General features: G+C 47.1%; 1 protein-coding gene across 7 annotated transcripts; it reads right to left on the bottom strand.

The window, feature by feature from the left end:
* Positions 1-1,049: 1,049 nt before the first annotated feature.
* On the bottom strand, positions 1,050-20,957 carry C21H22orf39 (chromosome 21 C22orf39 homolog). Of its 7 annotated transcripts, none has more exons than XM_074391203.1 (4): positions 20,782-20,957; positions 20,492-20,659; positions 8,640-8,804; positions 1,050-3,387 (listed from the first exon to the last, which is right to left on the bottom strand). In XM_074391203.1, exons 1-4 carry the CDS (start codon positions 20,803-20,805, stop codon positions 3,358-3,360), a joined length of 387 nt encoding a protein of 128 aa, XP_074247304.1. In that variant the 5' UTR covers positions 20,806-20,957; the 3' UTR covers positions 1,050-3,357. The 7 variants fall into 7 exon arrangements, 6 of the variants coding, with proteins under 6 accessions (XP_074247304.1, XP_074247305.1, XP_074247306.1 ...); XM_074391204.1 differs by having other exon boundaries at positions 8,640-8,786; positions 20,782-20,956; XM_074391205.1 differs by lacking the exons at positions 1,050-3,387; positions 8,640-8,804 and adding exons at positions 8,847-15,944; positions 16,764-16,929 and having other exon boundaries at positions 20,782-20,867.
* Positions 20,958-21,482: the final 525 nt, after the last annotated feature.

Genomic DNA, 21,482 nt, shown 5'->3' with positions numbered 1-21,482 from the left:
AGATGCCATGGCCCCCAAGAGGGTGTGAAGCCTAGCTGGGGCAGCAGACTCTGTCTCAAATGCTTAGTCTGAAATGGTGAATGTATAATCTGCTCATGCTGCCATTACAAAGTACCATAAAAAGCGTGGCTTAAACAACAGAAATGTATTTTCTCAAAATTCTGGGGGCTGGAACACGTAAGACCAAGGCACCAGCAGGCTTGCTTTCTGAGCCTTTCCCCTTGGCTTGCAGATCGCTGCCTTTTTCTTCACATGGTCATCCCACAGTCCATGCTAATTTTTTTCACAGACACCTGTTATACTGCAATAGGGCCCACCTAATGGCCTCCTTATAACCTAACCATCTCTAACCATGCTACCTCCAAGTACAGTCACGTTCTGAGGTATGGGGTGAGGGGAGTGGGCGGGCATACGGATAGGATCTCAACATAGGAACTGTTGGGGTCACAATTCAGCCCGTCACAGTATAGCCCCAGTGTATGAATACAGCCATTTTCCCCAATGGGTTGGATCATAGCCTCAGAAAGGGTTTTTTTTTTGTTTGTTTGTTTTTGTTTTTCCTGAGATGGAGTCTTACTCTCGCCCAGGCTGAAGTGCAGTGGTGTGATCTCTGCTTACTGCAACCTCTGCCTCCCGGGTTCAAGTGATTCTCTTGCCTCAGCCTCCCGAGTAGCTGGGATTACAGTCACCAGCCATCAAGCCTGGCTAGTTTTTTTGTAATTTTAGTAGAGATGGAATTTTACCATGTTGGCCAGGCTACTCTCAAACTCCTGACCTCAGGTGATCCGCCCGCCTTGGCCTCCCAAAGTTCTGGGATTACAAGCGTGAGCCACCGTGCCTGGCCAAGAATTTGTTGTTTTTTTTTAAACTACCTTAGTGCAGGTAAACCAGAGAAGTGAGGTTGTTTTCCTACTGCATTGTCGTGGACCGTCCGGACGGGTAGGCACGTCTGCCCGGGGGTCTCTCGACCTGCAAGAGGGTCCCAATACCTGGAAGAGGGAGTGCGCCTGAGAAAATAATAAAGACAGAGAGAGAGAAAGCGAGGCGTCTGGAGGGCTGATAGGCTGTGCCTAAACAGCAAATTTTATTTTTCAAATGCCAGGAATAAATACACTTTCTTGGCTCTGGTTTACGTCATAGCAAGAGGAATGTAAATGTATGCCTCACATGGCCTATACAATAGAGAAATCAGATACACAATGGTTGCAAGAGGAAATGCAAATGTATACCTTACATGGCCTATACAATTGAGAAGTCAGATACACAATCAGTGGTTGTAAAAAGTAACAGAATTTCCTGTAATCACAAAGCTTGTTTGCATCCAGACATTATTCCTCCTGGCTGCAGGTATCTCCGGTTTGATCTTGTTTTAGAACTGAGATGTGAAAAGTTTTTTGGTTTTGCTCATCAGAATATCTTTTAACCGGATTCTCCTTTGTCTACTCCTAACTCAACTTAACTCAATTTCCCATTCAGGAATCTCTGAGTCAGGAATCAAAGCCATCCCTTATGGTGGCATTTGCTTTGCAAATATCGACAGTTAAACCATTAGGCAGTCAGGTAAGTAAAGAAAAGGTTAAAACTTATTCTTAAAAGAGTCATAAAAAAGGTTAAAAAGCAGGAACTGGTTGCTGGTAGGGGGTCACTCGGTCTAGCAGCAACGCATAGTTTTAGGCCCAAACGATATTGTGGTTGATATTAGAAACTGATCAATCATCTTTCGGTTCCTATATTCCGGATAGCTCGACTGCCTCCAGTAGGAAACTGTGTTTGGGATCAAACTCACCGTATAGTGAGACTCACGCCTTTTAGGGGTCTCACACGGGAGCGTTCCCCACAATTCCCTCTTTTTTTGTTTTTAAATGCAGCTCAAAAAGTTTGAGCTGAAGGTGCTGGAGGGAGGAGAACACAAGGCGGAAGAGGAACGGCAAGAGAATGATGAGTACAAGGAGAAAACCTCCAATGCCAATCAAGGTAGAAAGGGAAGGTAAATGAAAACCACGAGTCCAAGAGGACAACGTGTCCACAATGTCGCGGGCAATAGTGGCATCCTGCGGCAGCTGTCTTCGAGAAAAGTCAATAGCATGAATTTGACGCTGTAAGCGAAAAATGTCTAAAGACAGATTGTTGTGACTCCAAATGCCTTGTAGATGGGCACGGACCAGAGGCCAGTCCCATTCTGAGTCATTATAAGGAGCACTAGTAACACAAATGGAATTATAATCAGCATGACAACGGAAACGGAGACGAGACTGAAGATTATGAACCTTGTCACCCAAAACAGTAACAGTTTGTTCTAAAGCATTAAGCTTAGCCTCCAATTTAGAATCAATATCAATTTGAGTACCCAAAGAAACAGAAACATTATGGGCTAGATGGTTAACAAATGTGGCAGCTTGAATACTGTGAGCTAAACTTACAGCTGCTGTGGCAGCCGTGGCCACAACACTAACAATAGTCAAAATACTAGCAATAAGAATACCCAGAAAACGTTTGGGGCGGACAATTAATTCACGGATGTCATGTAAAATTTGCAGGCTATATTCATCATACCAGGGGCCAGAAACATTAACAGGAAGCATAACATAAGGGGGTTGATGAACAACGAGAATAGTATGGGCAGGAAAAATAGAGGAATCAATGCAGTTGGTAAGAGTGCAAGAAGGGCAAGAAATATGATAGTGACCAGAAGAGACAGAAATGTTAATATGACCATAAAGTAAGGCGTAAGGAGAAGCAACACAGGCTTGAACATAATGTTGGGAGTGAGAAGGGTAAGAAACACTGCGGGTACCGGCCTTCCAATAACTAGGGGTAAGAGCAGTAAAAAGACGCCAGAGAGACGTATATGTGCGGCCAGAGGAGGTAGAAAAAACAGGAGTGGCCCAGCCGCCGGGGGACTGGTACCGGTCAAAGGAGGTAGAGAGCGGCGCAGGGAGAGACCAATCATAAAGAGTAAAACCACTAGAAAGGGTATAGGTAAGGGCAGTGCGTTGTTTAGGGTAGCAGAGTTTCCAGGGGGGTCTGGGACATAAGCCCAAAGGATTTGAGAAGAATCAGCAGAGTGAGCATGGGAGGGGGAAACCTGGCAGGACAATATAGCCATCATGGCAATAAACATGACTGCAGGGGAACGGGAGTGTCCTTGTTCAAGAACAAGCTGGGTCGCTTCGGCAGTCAGACGGCGAAGTTGAGACCAGGTCGGCAGGGCATTGCCGTGGAGCGGTGTGCAGACTCGTTGTGCCTGTCGCAGGCGGCGGCGTCTCCGGTGGGGTGGCGGTGTCAGTGTCAGGCGACGAAATCGAGGAATTAGGGTGTTTGTTCTGCCGTCGAACTGGTCCATGCTTGACAAGACGCTCAGGTACCCAAATTGGCGAGGAAGCAGACCTGGGAAAAACACAAACATGTCCTCGTCCCCAGATGAGGACTGGATCTGGTCCATGCCATTGGTTGGCTAAAGGATCTTTCCACAAGACCTCAGCTGTAGCCTTATCCTGAGGGTGCCAGAAACGGTCGGCGGCGGAGAAGCCATTAGCATCCAAAGTTAAGAAATTTAGGACATATAAGGCATGACGCAACCAGTTGTGAGGCGTCTTATGAATAAAGTGAAGGGTGCTGCCCTGTTTGAGCTTGTGTAGTAAAGTTTTGAGGACAGCATGGGAGCGTTCCACAACGCCCTGACCCTGAGGATTAAAGGGAATGCCAGTGCGATGACAAATCTGAAACTGAGAACAAAAGTTAGCAAAACCTTTGCTGGTATAGGCAGGACCGTTATCAGTCTTTAAAATCTTGGGGGGTCCTATAATAGAGAAAACTTGTAAACAGTGAGAAATAACATCCTTCACAGCTTCACCTGTATGAGCAGAGGCCACGACAAAATGAGAATAGGTGTCAATGGTAACATGCACATATTGTAATTTACCAAAGGGTGCAAAATGAGTGACATCCATTTGATAAATATGGCCTGCCTGCAAGCCTCGAGGATTAACCCCGTGATGTTGGGTAACAGGCAGGTGAGGCAAACAAGCTGTACAGGTTTTAACGATTTGTCGAGCCTGCTCTCTAGTTATCTTAAATTGCAAACGAAGGCTGCGCGCACTTTGGTGATGCAGCGCATGAGAAGCCTCGGCCTGTTGGATAGGAGATAAAACAGGGAAAACATGTTGAGTAAGTTGATCAGCAAATGAATTACCCTCAGTCAGGGGGCCAGGCAGGGTAGAGTGAGCCCTGATATGTCCTATAAAGAAAGGATGAAAACGTTTTCTCACCGCTTGTTGCAAGGGAAGGAGGAGATGAATTATTGGAGAGGAGTCTGAAAAGGAAAGAGGAGCAGTTTCTAAATTTTGTATCAAATTAACCACATACTGACTGTCAGAATAGATATTTAAGGGCGTATCCCAATTTTCTAAAACATACTGGACTGCTAGTAACTCCACACGCTGTGCCGAATGTTCATTTGTCTGGAAGGAAAACGGCTGTTTGTTGACCGTTCCAGCTGCAATCCCAGAAGAGGAACCATCAGTAAAGGCTAAAGAAGCAGAAGGCAAGGGCGATTTAACGCAGGTTTGTGGAAAGATAAGAGAGCACTGTGAATAAAATTGTAGTAGTTTATCAGCAGGATAATGACACAAAATTTGTCCTGAAAAACCTGCAAAAGCAATTTGCCAAGAGTCAGAAAACTGCCACAGCCACTGCTGTTGGGCATTAGTATATGGAACAACAATTTTCAAAGGATCAGTGCCAAACAAAGTTAAGGCACGTTGCCTGCCCTTAGCAACCAACGTAGCCACCAGGTCAAAGTAAGGGGAAAGGACTTTACCACGACTGGCTGGAAGATGGATCCATTCCAAAATCCCTTGTTGCCAAAAAACTCCAGTAGGGGTGTAAGCAGTGCGAAGAATGCAGTAACACCATGGCATATTGTCTTTAATTCTGTTCAATTTTTGTTGACGGAGGGCGTCATGCACAAGTTGCAGAGCCTGTTTAGCAGGATCCGATAACGATCTAGGAGAGGTTGGTTTGGAAGGACCCTTTAACATATCAAAGAGGGGCTTAAGTTGACCTGTTGTAAGTTTTAAACTAGGGCGAATCCAGTTAATATCACCCAAAAACTTTTGGAAATCATGTAAAGTCTTAAGATTACCTGTGGACAAAAGTGGAGTTTTAAAGGAGACCTGGTTAGACTCAATGAGTCTTCCAAGATAATGGTAAGGAGTAACAGTTTGAACCTTGTCTGGAGCAATGATAAGATTAGCTCTATTAAGACAATATTTTAGGAGTTCATATGCCTGAAATAAAAGAGACTGCGAAGGGGCAGCCAGCAATAAATCATCCATATAATGCAATAGTAGAGCATCAGGAAAGTCCTGACGTACTGGGTAAATGGCCTTGGCAACATAGGATTGACATAAAGTAGGACTATTAGCCATTCCCTGTGGAAGAACGACCCATTCATATCTATCATAAGGCCTCTCAAAATTGGTAGATGGAATGCTAAAGGCAAAACGTTTGCAATCAGCCGGAGCCAAAGGAATGGTGAAAAAGCAGTCTTTTAAATCAATAACTATAAGATGCCACTCCTGCGGCACAACAACAGGAGAGGGCAAGCCTGGTTGTAGCGGCCCCATAATTTCCATGGTTTCATTAACTTTCCTTAAGTCCTGTAATAGTCTCCATTTACCAGAACGTTTTTTAATGACAAAAATAGGAGAATTCCAAGGACTGTTGGTAGGCCGAATATGACCCGCATCAAGCTGTTCCCGAACCAACTTGCGGGCGGCAGTAATTTTTTCAGAAGACAGGGGCCATTGTTCTACCCATACTGGGGAATCAGACTTCCATGTGATAGCGTCAGCATGAGCATCGGGAATTACAGTGGCCCCTTGGAAAAATATCCTAAACCAAAACGGTTGCATTTTTGAGATAAAGAAAGAGGCTCAGGCATGCCTTGCAAATGTTTACCCAAGCCCTTGGAAGGCTGATAACCTTGTCTAAGCATAATATCAAGAGCTTTACCACCAGTGACCAGATGAGCTCCCATAGCTTCCAAGACATCTCGCCCCCAGAGATTGAGGGGAATGCCAGGAATAACATAAGGGCGAAAGGAGCCAGAGTGTCCGTCCATATCAGTCCAAGTCAGCAAGTTGGCGGACTGATGGGGGTGATTGCTCATCCCAATACCTTGTAAAGAGGTCATGGCAATATTAGTAGGCCAATTAGGGGGCCAATGCCTGTCAGAAATTACAGAGACATCAGCCCCAGTGTCTAAAAGTCCTTTAAAGTTTTTTCCATTAATTTTAAAATAAAGTTCAGGTCTGGTCGCAGAAATAGACTGCACCCAATAAGCATAAGAAGAGGAACCAAAACCACGTTCACCCCTAGCATCATTAGTAAGGGAGGAGCCCACAGTCAAATTAACAGGGATGAGTAACAACTGGGCAAATGATTGCTCAGGAGTAAGAGTATAAATTCCTTTAGGTGCCCAAGCCATAACTTTAATTTCACCTGTATAGTCAGAGTCAATTACACCGGGAAGGACCTGGAGCCCTTTCAATGACCAACTGCTGCGTCCCAGCACCAGGCCAGCGTGGCCAGAAGGGAGGGGACCGAAAATGCCTGTTGGAATGGCCTGGGGGCCCATGTCGGGAGTTAATACCTGTCTGGAGGAGGAACAGAGGTCAAGTCCTGCACTGTTTGGGGTTGCTCTGTAAAGTTCAGAAATGGATTTCTTGACCCCTGAAGGGATTGGGTTTGAACAATCGGTGCCCCGAATTTCTGAGGGGGTCGAGACAACCCCCCCTGGGAGTTTCCCGAATGCGGTTGCAAAGGATTGCCCTGGGCATCACGTTTAGAGCGACATTCTCTAGCCCAGTGACTACCACGATGGCAGCGAGGGCACTCACCAGGCTGACGACCAGAGGGCTTGAACGACTCAGGTGGAGGTAATGAAGCCAAAAGCCGAGGATTGGGAGTAAGGGAAGCCTGACAAGTCTTTGCCACATGTCCCAAGTTGCCACAGCGAAAGCATTTAACACCAGGTTTATTTTGAGGAGGTTTTTGTTTTAAAAAAGCGGCAACGGTCATGCCAGCCTGAGCTGCTGCCATAGCGAGCCCCTGTTGGTAAGCAGGGCCTATGTCAGCGCAAAGGCGGATATAATCATGTAAATTACTCTTTTTACGGTAGGGTCTGATGGCGGCCTGACAGGCGGTATTAGCATTTTCAAAGGCTAATTGTTTAACCAACATAGAAGCAGCGTTCTCATCTGAAACCTGACGGTGCACCGCTTGCAATAGACGAGAAACAAAGTCTTGATAAGGTTCGTCAGGGCCCTGTCTGATTTTAGATAATTCCTCCGTTCTCGAAGTGGAGGATGGTAGCTGCCGCCAGGCATGGACTGCAATGGCATTAATCTGAGTATAGGCATCATTAGGCATAACAATTTGATCATTTAGATCCTCATGGTCACCGCGGCCCATAATCATATTTAGAGTAACAGGAGAACGGTTACGGCGGTTGCGCTGTGACTGTTCGATAGCAGCTTCCTCATAGTAAGCTTTCCATAAAAGAAAATCACCTCCAGACAGACAGGCTCTAGCCAAACGACCCCAGTCTGTGGGTGGTAATGCAGAGAAAGCAAGATTGTCAAGAAGAGTAAGAGTGTATGGAGCAGTAGGGCCATACTGGGCGGTAGCCTCTTTAAGCTCACGGAGAACCTTGGGAGCAATAGGGTCATAGCTACGAACAGCTTGTCCTTGATCATCCACTACTTCTATAATGGGATACAGGACGGGAAGCAGATTGTCAGAGTCAGCAAAGCCCCTGTGCATAGACATCAACGCGTGAGACAGAGGGGAAACGGGGGAGGTGGCAGTAGAACGTAGGGGGGCAGGCATCACAGCACCTGGGGTGACGGGAGGCTGTGTTGGGTGCGTAACGGGAAAACAGTGCTGCTGTGGGGTAGAGAGAGCACGAGAGCAGAGTGAAAGTAAGTCTTGAAATTGTTGGGCAAGATTGGGTGGGAGGGTAAAAGTTACCGGTCCAGGAGTCCATTGAGGCGTATTGTCAGGAGCACGCGCTTCGTCCACAAGAACCTCTGTCAGAGTTTCAAAGTTACCCAAAGGTGGATATTCTACATGTGAGGAGTTAGACCCACATTCTGCCCACTCATGAGAATCAGGTGGGGGAGCCTCAGGAGGCGGTTGTATAGCGGCGGGTGGAGCGGCAGCACCAGAGGGTAGGGGAGAGACAGAAGTGTAGGGAGGGGCAGAAGGAGGAAGATTTTTAGAAGGACAAACACATTCTCGTAGTTTAGGCCAAACAGAAAGCAAAACTTCACATTGAGGCAAAGACTTATTAAGAAAACAAAATTGATCGATTTTCTCTCCTATGACGTTCCATGTGGCTTCATCGAGAAAGCCACCTTCAGGGACCCATGGACACATTTCCCTAACAATGTGCACAAATTCTTCAACAGTTTTCATCTTAATATCATAACCATGCGACTTAATCATTGACTGTAAAAGCTGTACGAACATATTACATTCCTTAGACTCTAAATGCCCCATGTTTTACTCCAGACTGAAAACTTGAAAATCAACACTTATATATACACGATTAAGAAAACACCTCAAAAACTTACTGCTGCAGCCTCACTCCTTAATTGATGTGCGTCACTGTAATCCCTCGTGTCCAGGCCCCGCGTCGTGGTCGCCAGATGTCGTGGACCGTCCGGACGGGTAGGCACGTCTGCCCGGGGGTCTCTCGACCTGCAAGAGGGTCCCAATACCTGGAAGAGGGAGTGCGCCTGAGAAAATAATAAAGACAGAGAGAGAGAAAGCGAGGCGTCTGGAGGGCTGATAGGCTGTGCCTAAACAGCAAATTTTATTTTTCAAATGCCAGGAATAAATACACTTTCTTGGCTCTGGTTTACGTCATAGCAAGAGGAATGTAAATGTATGCCTCACATGGCCTATACAATAGAGAAATCAGATACACAATGGTTGCAAGAGGAAATGCAAATGTATACCTTACATGGCCTATACAATTGAGAAGTCAGATACACAATCAGTGGTTGTAAAAAGTAACAGAATTTCCTGTAATCACAAAGCTTGTTTGCATCCAGACATTATTCCTCCTGGCTGCAGGTATCTCCGGTTTGATCTTGTTTTAGAACTGAGATGTGAAAAGTTTTTTGGTTTTGCTCATCAGAATATCTTTTAACCGGATTCTCCTTTGTCTACTCCTAACTCAACTTAACTCAATTTCCCATTCAGGAATCTCTGAGTCAGGAATCAAAGCCATCCCTTATGGTGGCATTTGCTTTGCAAATATCGACAGTTAAACCATTAGGCAGTCAGGTAAGTAAAGAAAAGGTTAAAACTTATTCTTAAAAGAGTCATAAAAAAGGTTAAAAAGCAGGAACTGGTTGCTGGTAGGGGGTCACTCGGTCTAGCAGCAACGCATAGTTTTAGGCCCAAACGATATTGTGGTTGATATTAGAAACTGATCAATCATCTTTCGGTTCCTATATTCCGGATAGCTCGACTGCCTCCAGTAGGAAACTGTGTTTGGGATCAAACTCACCGTATAGTGAGACTCACGCCTTTTAGGGGTCTCACACGGGAGCGTTCCCCACACTGCATGGTTCACTTTTTTCCCTTTTTTAAAAATTGTGGTAAAATACACATAAAATTTACTATCTTCATCCTTTTTAACTGTATCGCTCAGTGGTACTGAGGACATTCATACCACAGACCACCATCCATCTATCTCCAGAACTCTTCACTGCAAAATTCAAACGCTACCCATTAAGCTGTCATTCCCTATTCCCCTCCTCCCCCAAGCCCTGGCAACCAACATTCTACCTTTTCTGTGGTTTTAACTATGCTAGTGCCTCACAGAAGTGGAATCGTAGTGTTTGTCTTCTTGTAATTTGCTTATTTCACTGAGCATAATCTCTTCAAGGTTAATCCATGTTATAGCATGTGTCAAATTTCCTTCCTTTTTATGGCTGAATTAATGTTCCACTGTATGTATGCCACATTTTCCTTACCCATCTCTTGATGGACACTTGGGTTACCTCCTGCGTTTTACTATTGTGAATAATGCTGCTATGAACACAGGAATACAAATATCTCTTCAAGACTCTTCTTTTAGATACGTACCCAGAAGTGGACCATATGTATCCAGGTATGTACTGCTGGATCATATGATGATTCTACTTAAAATATTTTGAAGACGTGCCATACAGCTTTCCGTGGCAGCTGTACCATTACATATTCCCACCAACAGTGCACAGGGATTCCAATTTTTCTCTCTTTTTTTGGAGTTTTGCTCTGTTGTCTAGGGTGGAGTACTCTGGCGTGACCTTGGCTCATTGCAACCACTACCTCCTGGGTTCCAGCAATTCTACTGCCTCAGCCTCTAGAGCTGGGACTATAGGTGTGTGCTACTATGCCCAGCTAATTTCTTTTTTGTATTTTTAGTAAAGATGGGTTTTCACCCTGCTGGCCAGACTGGTCTAGAACTCCTCACCTCAGGTGATCCACTGGCCTTGGCCTCTCAAAGTGCTGGGTTTACAGGTGTGAGCCACCGCAACCAGGCAAGGTTCCAATTTTTCTACATCCTTATCACACTTTTTAAAAATAGTAGCCATCTTAATGGGTGTGAGGTGGTATCTCATTGTGGTTTTGACTTGCATTTCCCTAATGGTCAGTGATGTATCTATCTTTCTATGTGCTTTTTGGCCATTTGTATGTCTATTCAAGTCCTTGCCCTTTATTTATTATATATATATATTTTAGATGGAGTTTCATTCTTGTTGCCTAGACTGGAATGCAATGGTCCAGGCTTGGCTCACTGCAACCTTTGCCTCTGGGTTCAAGTGATTCTCCTGCCTCAGCCTCCCAAGTAGCTGGGATTACAGGCACCTGTCATCACACCGTTACTTTTTTGTATTTTTAGTAGAAATAGGGTTTCACTATCTTGGCCAGGCTGGTCTTGAACTCCTGACCTCGTGATCCACTGCACCTGGGTTTGTTTTTGTTTTTGTTTTAAGACAAGAGTCTCACTCTGTTACCCAAGCTAGAGTGCAGTGGCGCAATCTCAGCTCACTGCAACCTCCGCCTCCCGGGTCCAAGCAATTCTCTTGCCTCAGTCTCCTAAGTAGCTGGGATTACAAATGCATGCCACCACACCTGGCTAATTTTTATATTTTTAGTAGAGACAGGGTTTCACCATGTTGGCCAGGCCGGTCTCAAACTCCTGACCTCAGGTGACCCGCCCACCTCAGTCCCCCAAAGTGCTGGGATTACAGGCCTAAGCCACTGCCTAGCCCCTTGCCTATTTTCAAAAAATTTTTTTCTCATTGAGTTTTAGGAGTTCTCTATATTCTATTAATCCCTTATAAGATATATGATTTGCAAATATTTTCTCCCATTCTGTGGATTGCCTTTTTTTTCTGTCAATAAGTGTCCTTTTTTTTTTTTTTTTTTTAAAGAGATAAGATCTTGCTCTGTCACCCAGGCTAGAGTGTAGTTGTGCAATCATAGCTCACTGTAACCTCTAACTCCTGGGCTTAAGCAGTCCTCCTACATCAGCCTCCTGAGTAGCTAGGACTACAGTCAAGCACGCCCCAACTACCTTTCTTTAAAAAAATATATATATATATTGTAGAGATGGGGTCTTGCTATGTTGTCCAAGCTGGTCTTGAACTCCTGGTCTCAAGCAATTCCCTTGTGTAAGCCTCCCGAAATGCTGGAATTACAGATGTGATCCATAGTGACTTGCCTGATAATGTCTTTTTAAAAAATTTCTTTCTAGAAGGAATGGAGACAGAGTTTTACTATGTTGCTCAGGCTTGTCTTGAACTCCTGGGCTCAAGTGATGCTTCCACCTGAGCTTCCCAAAGTACTGGGATTACAGGCCTGAGCCATCACACCCGGCCAGTAGTGTCTTTTTATGTGAAATTTAGTGCCTTTAATTTTCATGAAGTCCAATTTCCCTTTTTTTAAATTTTAATGTTGATGACTTTGGTGTCATATCCAAGAAACTGCTACCAAATCCAATGTTGTGAAGATATTCCCTATATTTAATTTTAAGCTCTTACAATTTAGGTCAATATTGAGCTAACTTTTGTATATGATTTTTGGTAAGGTTCCAGCTTCACTCTTGTGGATATCCAGTTTCTAGGCACCAACCATTTGTTGAAAAGACTGTCCTTTCCATAGCCTGGGTGATCCTCTTGCCTCAGCCTCTCAAGTAGCTGGGACTACAGGTGTGGGCCGCCACACCCTACTTTTTTTTTTTGAGACAGAATTTTGCTCTTGTTGCCCAGACTGGAGTGCAATGGCGGGATCTCGGCTCACCGCAACCTCCGCCTCCTGGGTTCAGGCAATTCTCCTGCCTCAGCCTCCTGAGAAGCTGGGATTACAGGCACGCGCCACCATGCCCAGCTAATTTTTTTGGATTTTTAGTAGAGACGGGGTTTCACCATGTTTACCAGGATGGTCTCCATCTCTTGACCTCGTGATCCACCCGCCTCGGCTTCCCAAAGTGCTGGGATTACAAGCTTGAGCCACGGGCCCGGCCCACGCCCTACTTTTTAAAAACAATTGTTTTAAAAACTCTTTATCAGTCCCAGATAAAGATGTTGCCTAAGGAGTCTAAGTCCTTTGGTCCCACCTGAACCAAATGCTGAATGGAACCACTTTTGATGACCTCCACTACTGCCTGAGGTCCAAGTCATTGCCATTTTTTGCCCATTCTACTGCAGTGCCCCACCGATCTGTCCACACTGGGTACAGCCACCCACCCCTTCTCTGTATCAGGTTCCTCAGCCTTTGTGGGTCCCTTTCTCCAGCTGACAGTTGAGCCTCTTCATCCGGGCCTGGGCTCAGACACTGAGGCCTTCCCCACCTCCCTGCCCAAGGTAAGTGTCCAGCACAAGTACTTGATAGCAGTGGTTTTTTGCTTTTTTGTTTTTTTTGAGACAGAGTCTGACTCTGTCACCCAGGCTAACCTCCTGGGTTCAAGCGATTCTCCTGCTTCAGCCTCCTCAATAGCTAGGACTACAGATACGTGCCACCACACCGGGCTAATTTTTTGTATTTTCAGTAGAGATGGAGTTTCACCATGTTAGTCAGGATGGTCTTGATGTTCTAAACCCGTGATCTGCCTGCCTTGGCCTCCCAAAGTACTGGGATTACAGGTGTGAGCCACCCCGCCCAGCCGACAGCAGTCCTTTTTAGAACAGTAGATTTCATGTTAGGTTGTAAAATCAGTTCAGTAGGTCATGGCCGACAGTTTTGTTTTCAACTTTTTATTTTGAAGTAATTATAGATTCACAGGAGGTTGCGTAAGAGGTCGTTCAGGGAGGTCCTGCATACACCCTTGCCCCAGCCTCCCCCAGTGTTAGCACCTTATACACTATAGTACAGTGTCAGGACCCAGAAATTTGACATTGGCACAGTCTACAGATCATATTCAATTTCCCCAGTTATATCTGCACTCCTTTGCATACCTAAGTCTACGCAATTTTAACTTCATGTGTAGCCCTGTGTAACCACCAGAGTCAGGCTGCACAGATGGTTTTCAACACCACAGGACTCCCTCATGTGACCCATCCCCCTACCATCCCTAACCTGACCCAGATAACCTTTGTTTCCCATCTCTATAATTACATTTCACCAATATTACATAAATGAAATCATGCTACGTGTATGTTTTCAAGATTGGCTTTTACTCTGAATAATTTCCTTGAGTTTCATCTGAGTTGCTATGTGTATAGCAGTGACTGAAAATGGAACTATATCACACACAGTATGGATATATATTGTTTTGTACTTCAACAATAAACTGTACATAACAGTCCATGCCAGATAATAATGTAAAATGCTTATTATATCTGTGGGGTTTTGTCCAAAACATTTATTTTTATTCTTATAATATTTATTTATTGGGCCGGGCATGGTGGCTCAAGCCTGTAATCCCAGAACTTTGGGAGGCCGAGCCGGGTGGATCACGAGGTCAAGAGATCGAGACCATCCTGGTCAACGTGGTGAAACCCCGTCTCTACAAAAAATACAAAAAATTAGCTGGGCATGGTGGCACATTCCTGTAATCCCAGCTACTCAGGAGGCTGAGGCAGGAGAATTGTCCGAACCCAGGAGGCGGACATTGCGGTGAGCCGAGATTGCGCCACTGCACTCCAGCCTGGGTAACAACAGCGAAACTCCATCTCAAAAAAAAAAAAAAAAAAAAAAAATTTATTTAGAGATGGGGTCTTGCTCTGTTGCCCAGGCTGGAATGCAGTGGCATGATCATAGCTGACTACAACCTCAAACTCCTCTCCTCAAGTGATCCTTCTGGCCTCAGCCTCCCAAGTAGCTGAGATTACAGGTGTGAACCACCACATCTAGCTCCTATATAAAAAGTTTGAAAGATACTGCTCTTATTAATAGTATTCCTTTTCTTAATAACACCACCATAAAAAAATTTATCCAAACTGCTGCAGAAATGATCCCCATTTTATTTTTACTTATTTTGAGACAGGTTATCACTGTGTCACCCAGGCTGGAGTGCACTGGCACAATCATGGCTCACTGCAGCCTCAAACTCCTGGGCTCAAGTGATCCTCCAGCCTCAGCCTCTCAAATAGCTGGAACTACAAATGTGTGTATTTTTTGTAGAGATGAGGTCTTGCTATGTTGCCCAGGCTGGTCTCAAATTCCTGAGCTGAAGCAATCCTCCTACCTCAGCCTCTCAAAGTGCTGAGATAACAGCCGTGAGCCACCACACCCAGCCACCATTTTAAATTCCTATTTATTGATGTTTAATGCCTGTCTTTCCCCCATACTACAACAGAAACTCTTTGAAGACAACTTGTCCATTTCAAAACTGTGGTCTGTAAGCCTCAAACCCTGTCCAACATGTGGACACTCATAAATGTTGTGAAGAAATTGACACAGGAACAAATGCAGAAACATCCTGTCCAGGGAGATTATCTGTTGATGTGGAACTTGAGTAGTCAAGAAAGGCAAGATATGACAGTCGCACTATAGAGGCAGGACTTAATGCTTTCTAACAGAGCATGCAGCCACACACTGTACACCTTGCTAAATAAGCAGGTGGCAGGGAGCATGGCTGTACTGAGGGGAGGCTCTCACGGGCTAGGGTGCTGGCTGGCATGCCCAGGCTTTTGTTGCACTCTCCAGCCTTGCCCCAGGAACCCGAAGGTAGCTGCTGCAATCCCAGGCATCACATGCACTGCAAATTCATTTATTTTTGAGATGGAGTTTCACTCTGTTGTGCAAGTTGGAGTGCACTGGTGTCATCTCAGCTCACTGCAACCTGTGCCTCTTGGGTTCAAGCGATTCTCGTGTCTTAGCCTCCCAAGGAGCTGGGATTACAGGTGGGTGCCACCACACCCAGCTAATTTTTGTATATTTAGTAGAGGTGGAGTTCAACTTGCTGCCTGTGTCCAGGAAGAGAGCAGGGAGGGTGCTGGGCACGGAGCCAGCCTAGCCCTCAGCATCACACAACAGGGCCTGCTGAGGATGCAAAACCATTCTTAGTAATAAAGAGACTTCTTTGAGAAACAGTGTTTTTGGTGGTTCATACATTTTTTTTTTTTTTTTTTTTTGAGACGGAGTTTTCGCTCTTGTTACCCACGCTGGAGTGCAATGGCGCGATCTCAGCTCACTGCAACCTCCGCCTCCTGGGTTCAGGCAATTCTCCTGCCTCAGCCTCCTGAGTAGCTGGGATTACAGGCACGCGCCACCATGCCCAGCTAATTTTTTGTATTTTTAGTAGAGACGGGGTTTCACCACGTTGACCAGGATGGTCTCGATCTCTTGACCTCGTGATCCACCCGCCTCGGCCTCCCAAAGTGCTGGGATTACAGGCTTGAGCCACCGCGCCCGGCTGTTCATACATTTTAAAACACCTACAAGAGAGTAAGCATACAAAATTCTTAAACTGTCCAGGTGCAACACTGTTATATATGAAATCTAACAAATGTGAATTTAATTTTCAGCTTCTATTTGAAATCAAATGAAACGGCTTTTCATACATTAACGACCGGGGAAACTCTGAGGGAAGGAGTCCTTAATTCCACGTCTTGGGCTTGGATTTCTTAAGCTGAGTCCACAAGCCCTCTTCATGCAAGGTTGTGTGTTCTGTAGCTGTGCGCCATTCCTGAAAAACCAAAGTCTCCAGGGGCCGACCTGGGAGCCGAAGAAGAGAAGCCTGCTGGTGCAGAAGGGCCAGCGAGCCCTGCCTGCTCAGCACACCCCCCTGCACATGCAGCAGAACTAAGCGAGGGGCCAGAGCACAGGGTGAGCACTCACAATGCTCACCAAATCGGGAGGTGGCAGGCGGTTTCCCAACAACTAGCAAAGGCATTCACAGTGGCACAACCGTTTAGCTACCTCATCATGACCCACCTGTGCAGGGCTACCCTTCAGGAGTTTACCTGAGAACCCTCGACCTCAGGACCGCCATCTCCTATGCTACTGTGCCCAGCCTGACCTGGCTGCTCACAAGTACCTGCCATAATGCTTGGCTTCCTGGAAGCTCTGGAGGAGTGCAATTGTCCAGCAGAACATCACAGTGTCATCGCCCCGCATGCAGGTAAGGGGTCAGCAAGCAGGGCTAGCAATGTCCTGCTCCATGTTCCAAGCCCGGCAAGAGCTCACAGCGAGCCACTACACTGTGTAGGCTAGTCACAGTCCCCAGGGCTGTGAAACAGCAATTTGAAACAGACCGAGGGAGGAAGCTGCACAGGCCAATGGCAGGGGTGCTTGTCACTCATCCTTCTCCTGCGGCAGAGGGAGGTGCCAGTCTGCAGGGGGGCTCTGCCTCAGGGCCCACACCAGGATGTGCTTCCGTGCAGCCTGGACTCGTGCCCGCTCGCTCTCACAGAGGGATCGCTGTGTAAATGAGACTCTAGTCACTCCCCAGGGCTCCGAGCACCCTCAAGACCCCTGTACCTCCCTTCTCATCGCCCTCTGAAACACAGTTGGACAGGCAGGGGCCTATGGTACCCACCACTCTGCAGCTCAGCTGCTTCCACCTATTACACCTCGGTGATTGTTCCACATTAGGACAAAGAGATCAGATCATTTTTTTCCCACAAGCTACTGTGAAAAACTACTGAACAGATCATCATAATTTGAGGAATATTAAAATATCTTCTCCTGGGCCTCAAGGGCTCAATGGCTTCGGTTGACCTCGTGAGTTTGGGGCAGACTCACGTGCTGAAAATAAGCCTGGGAGTGCTGAAAGAGCAGCTGTGGGGAGCTGCAGGAGGAGTATCGTAAGAAACGAGGAAGACAGGGAAGAAATACATGCCCAGGGTACCCTGGAAGGGTGGGAATGGACAGACCACCCACCTGAGGGGTGCCACAAGTGCCACTCAACCCATCAGCTTCTCCTGGTTACTGTCTCCCAATGCAGACGCAGGGCAGTGTATCACAACACGAGTGACCTTTGCTGTGGGCCCGTGGTAGGTATCAGGTGCTGTGTGAGCCTCTTTATCCAGATAATTTAATCTGTCTATGTGTCTGTCTTTATTCATGCTCTGTTGCCTCAAATAAAATATTTCCATCTTGTCTAGAAAGGTATCAGAAATATAGCACAGAATATGAAAGATTCCCAAACGTCCATTCCCAGTGCAGCAGTTAACAGCTTCCCTTTCTGGTCCAAATTTTACAGCTAACTTATGTTACCCTAATGATGGGAAAATCTTCTGCCGGCTAGTCTACTTCCTACTTTTTTCACCCAACAATGCACTGTGGGCACCATTCCATACCCAGCTAGATGACTGACCATTCTTTTCAAAGCCTATCCAGTATTTCACTTGGTGGAAAAAGCGCTTTGTTCAAATGTCTATTAGTGAAATTTAGGTTGTTTGCAGCTTTTGCAGTATCAAAAACATAATGAGCATTCTGAACTTTTAACTATACTGTTATCCAATTACTTCCCTAGGACAAAGTTCCAGAAGTAAAACTTAGGGGTCAAAAGTTATGCATCTGACATTTAGATAATCAGAACGCCTGACACTCCCACCAACACTGCACGAATACCCAGAATTCTTCAAACCCCTATCAACACTTCCGAATTTCTGCTGGGAAAACCTGCTCTTACTGTCATTTAGACTTGCATACCTGACACCTGCCATTTGTTATTTTTCTTGCTTTTTTTTTTTTGAGATGGAGCTTTACTCTGTCACCCAGGCTGGAGTGCAGTGGCGCCATCTAGGCTCAGTGCATCCTCCACCTCCCAGGTTCAAGTAATTCTCCTGTCTCAACCTGCCAAGTAGCTGGGATTACAGGTGTGCACCACCACGCTTGGCTAATTTTCGTATTTTTAGTAGAGATGAGGTTTCGCCATGTTGCCAGGCTGGTCCTGAACTCCTGACCTCAGGTAATCTGCCCACCTTGGCCTCCCAAAGTGCTAGGATTACAGGTGTAAGCCACCATGCCCAGGCTTTTAAATCTTTTTTATTATTTTTATAAAGATGGAGTCTCACCATGTTGCCCATGGCTGCTCTCAAACTCCTGGGCTCAAGCGATCCTCTTGCCTTGGCCTCCTAAAGTGCTAAGATTACAGGTGCCCACCACCATACCAGCTGGCTTTCTTTTTTAATGAACTGCTTTGTGTCCTTTGTCCATTTTTTCCATTCTGAAATAATCTCTATATTTTGTATTGATATGTAAGAGCTCTTTATACACACACGCACATAAATATACATTAAAGTTATCAATCTCTTGCTATATAGGCTGTCAACTTTCTCCCATTTTTTTGACCTTCACATATTATGGAATAGTCATCTCTTTCTAACAGCACTCTGGTTTCTACGTCAGTTTATCTCTTTCAGATCACTGCATACACTTAACAATGCTGAAGTGTTAATCAGTCCTATTGATTCTGATTCTTGGGCACTCCCCATGAGCCTTGCAACTTTTGGCTGGCTTCTCTCCATCTTCTCTCCCACAAGGGGTCCATCATAGCACTGTATTCTAGAGTGTGGGTGCCAGGAGGGCAGAGACTCTTCTTTTTTTTTTTGAGACGGAGTTTCCCTTTTGTTACCCAGGCTGGAGTGCAATGGCGCCATCTCGGCTCACCGCAACCTCCACCTCCTGGGTTCAAGCAATTCTCCTGCCTCAGCCTCCCAAGTAGCTGGGACTACAGGCACGCGCCACCATGCCATACAAAAATTAGCTGGGCATGGTGGCGCGTGCCTGTAGTCCCAGCTAATTTTTGTATTTTTAGTAGAGACGGGGTTTCACCTTGTTGAGCAGGATGGTCTCGATCTCTTGACTTCGTGATCCACCTGCCTCAGCCTCCCAAAGTGCTGGGATTATAGGCGTGAGCCACCACGCCCGGCCGCAGAGACTCTTATCACTGGTGCATCTACAAAAGCCCCCAGTGTGGTACATATTTGATGGATGAATAAACAGCTAGAACCACCTCCTTACCGGTCTCTCTGCCCCTGTAATATACTCTTTCTACTCTAGCAAACAGATTGAACTTTTTTTTTTTTTCTCCTGAGACAGGTCTCCCTCTGTTGCCCGGGCTGGTGTGCAGTGGTGCCACCGTAGCTCACTGCAGCTTTGAACTCCTGGACTTAGGCGATCCTCCCGACTCACCCCCAAGTATCTGGGACCACAAGTGCACGCCACTACACTTTGCTAACAGACTGATCTTTTAAAGATACAAATCAAATTATGCTTCCCAGCACACTTTAAACTCCCTATCAAGGCCCACCAGGTCCCTGGGATACCGTTCTCCAACAATCCACCCGCCCTCTGCACCAGGAACCCAGGCCTTCTCTGTTTCTCAGCGGTGTCTACCGGGGCTGGATGAAGGATGGCTCCTGGTCACACAGGACTCATCGACATCAACTCCAGCATAGGCCAGCTAACGACCCTAACATAGGAGGGTTGCCCTCCTCTCTCTCTAACCCGCTGCACCCTCCTCACAGGCCTCCTTAGCGCCCTCTGAACGTCCTACTGATATATTTCTTTTTTTCTTTTTTTTTTTTTTGAGACGGAGTTTCGCTCTTGTTACCCAGGCTGGAGTGCAATGGCGCGATCTCGGCTCACCGCAACCTCCGCCTCCTGGATTCAGGCAATTCTCCTGCCTCAGCCTCCTGAGTAGCTGGGATTACAGGCACACGCCACCACGCCCAGCTAATTTTTTGTATTTTTAGTAGAGACGGGGTTTCACCATGTTGACCAGGATGGACTCGATCTCTTGACCTCGTGATCCACCCGCCTCGGCCTCCCAAAGTGCTGGGATTACAGGCTTGAGCCACCGCGCCCGGCCTGATATGCTAATTTACACAATCTCTCAACAGAAAGGAAGCAGGAGGACGGCAGGGACCCCGACAGTCCTCTGCTCGGCGGCGGAACCCGGGGCGTGGAGGGGTGGGGAGAGCTGGGCCCGGCAAGGCGCTCCGGAGCGCCGCCCCGCTCCCTCCCGGCGCACCTGGGCCTCGTCGCTCCGGCGCTCCTCCCAGTCGCGGCAGCTGGCCAGGTCGCGCCGCCACTGTTCGCAGGCGGGCCGCTCGCCGTGGACGTAGTAGTGGTGCAGGAAGTGCCTGGCGCTGCGGCAGAGCTTCCACTCGGCGCGGTAGGCCTCGCAGGGGCGAGGCGGCTGCGGCAAGAGGCGACATCTGAGCTGGACCCGGCGGCCGCGCCCCACGCCCCACGCCCCGAGCCTGTCCTGTTCCCTCCCTCCGGAAAGCCCCGGTGGTCCCCGGCTCCGAGCACACTGACCTGCCAGCTGCTGCACTCCGCCATGTCTGGGCGACCAGCGCGCCAAGCCCGCCCCCTCAGTCCGCCAGCCAATGAAGAATGAAGAAAGCGGCCGTGGTGTTCAACTGACAGAACGAATGAGCACCTACGTGTCCAATGACATCCTCGCCCCGCCTCTCCGAGAAGCGCCGACACGCAGGACGAGCAGCCAATAGCAACAGAGGGCGGCTGCGGCGCGCGTCAGGCGGGGTGGCAGGTTAAGTCCGAGGTGCAGCTTGACGCGGTGCCTGCGTGGCCAACGCAACAGCAGCCATTCACCCCAGGCCAGGAGGGCATCCTGGGCCTCGCAGCCACCCCGAAAACTTGATGGCTCTGGCCAGTTCTTTTCAGCAGATTTATGAGATTTTTTTCAAATCTCAACAATCCGGTTTATTTTTTTTTTCTTTCTTTTTTTTGAGACGGAGTTTCGCTCTTGTGACCCAGGCTGGAGTGCAATGGCGCGATCTCGGCTCACCGCAACCTCCGTCTCCTGGGTTCAGGCAATTCTCCGGCCTCAGCCTCCCGCGTAGCTGGGACGACAGGCGTGCGCCACCATGCCCAGCTGATTTTTGTATTTTTAATAGAGACAGGGTTTCACCATGTTGACCAGGATGGTCTCGATCTCTTGACCTTGTGATCCACCTGCGTCGGCCTCCCAAAGTGCTGGGATTACAGGCGTGAGC

Source organism: Saimiri boliviensis, chromosome 21, assembly GCF_048565385.1.
Source record: "Saimiri boliviensis isolate mSaiBol1 chromosome 21, mSaiBol1.pri, whole genome shotgun sequence".
Classification (NCBI taxonomy): Eukaryota; Metazoa; Chordata; class Mammalia; order Primates; family Cebidae; genus Saimiri; species Saimiri boliviensis.
Note: the sequence above shows the minus strand (reverse complement) of the source record. Positions and strands in the feature narration are given on the sequence as shown.

Coding starts and splice junctions, on each gene's coding strand:
- C21H22orf39 (XM_074391203.1), bottom strand. CDS start 20,805: ATGGCGGAGTGCAGCAGCTGGCAG. Junction 20,660..20,781: donor CGGAGTGCAGCAGCTGGCAG/GTCAGTGTGCTC, acceptor CTCTTGCCGCAG/CCGCCTCGCCCCTGCGAGGC. Junction 8,805..20,491: donor GCCGGAGCGACGAGGCCCAG/GTGCGCCGGGAG, acceptor TTATTTTCTCAG/GCGCACTCCCTCTTCCAGGT.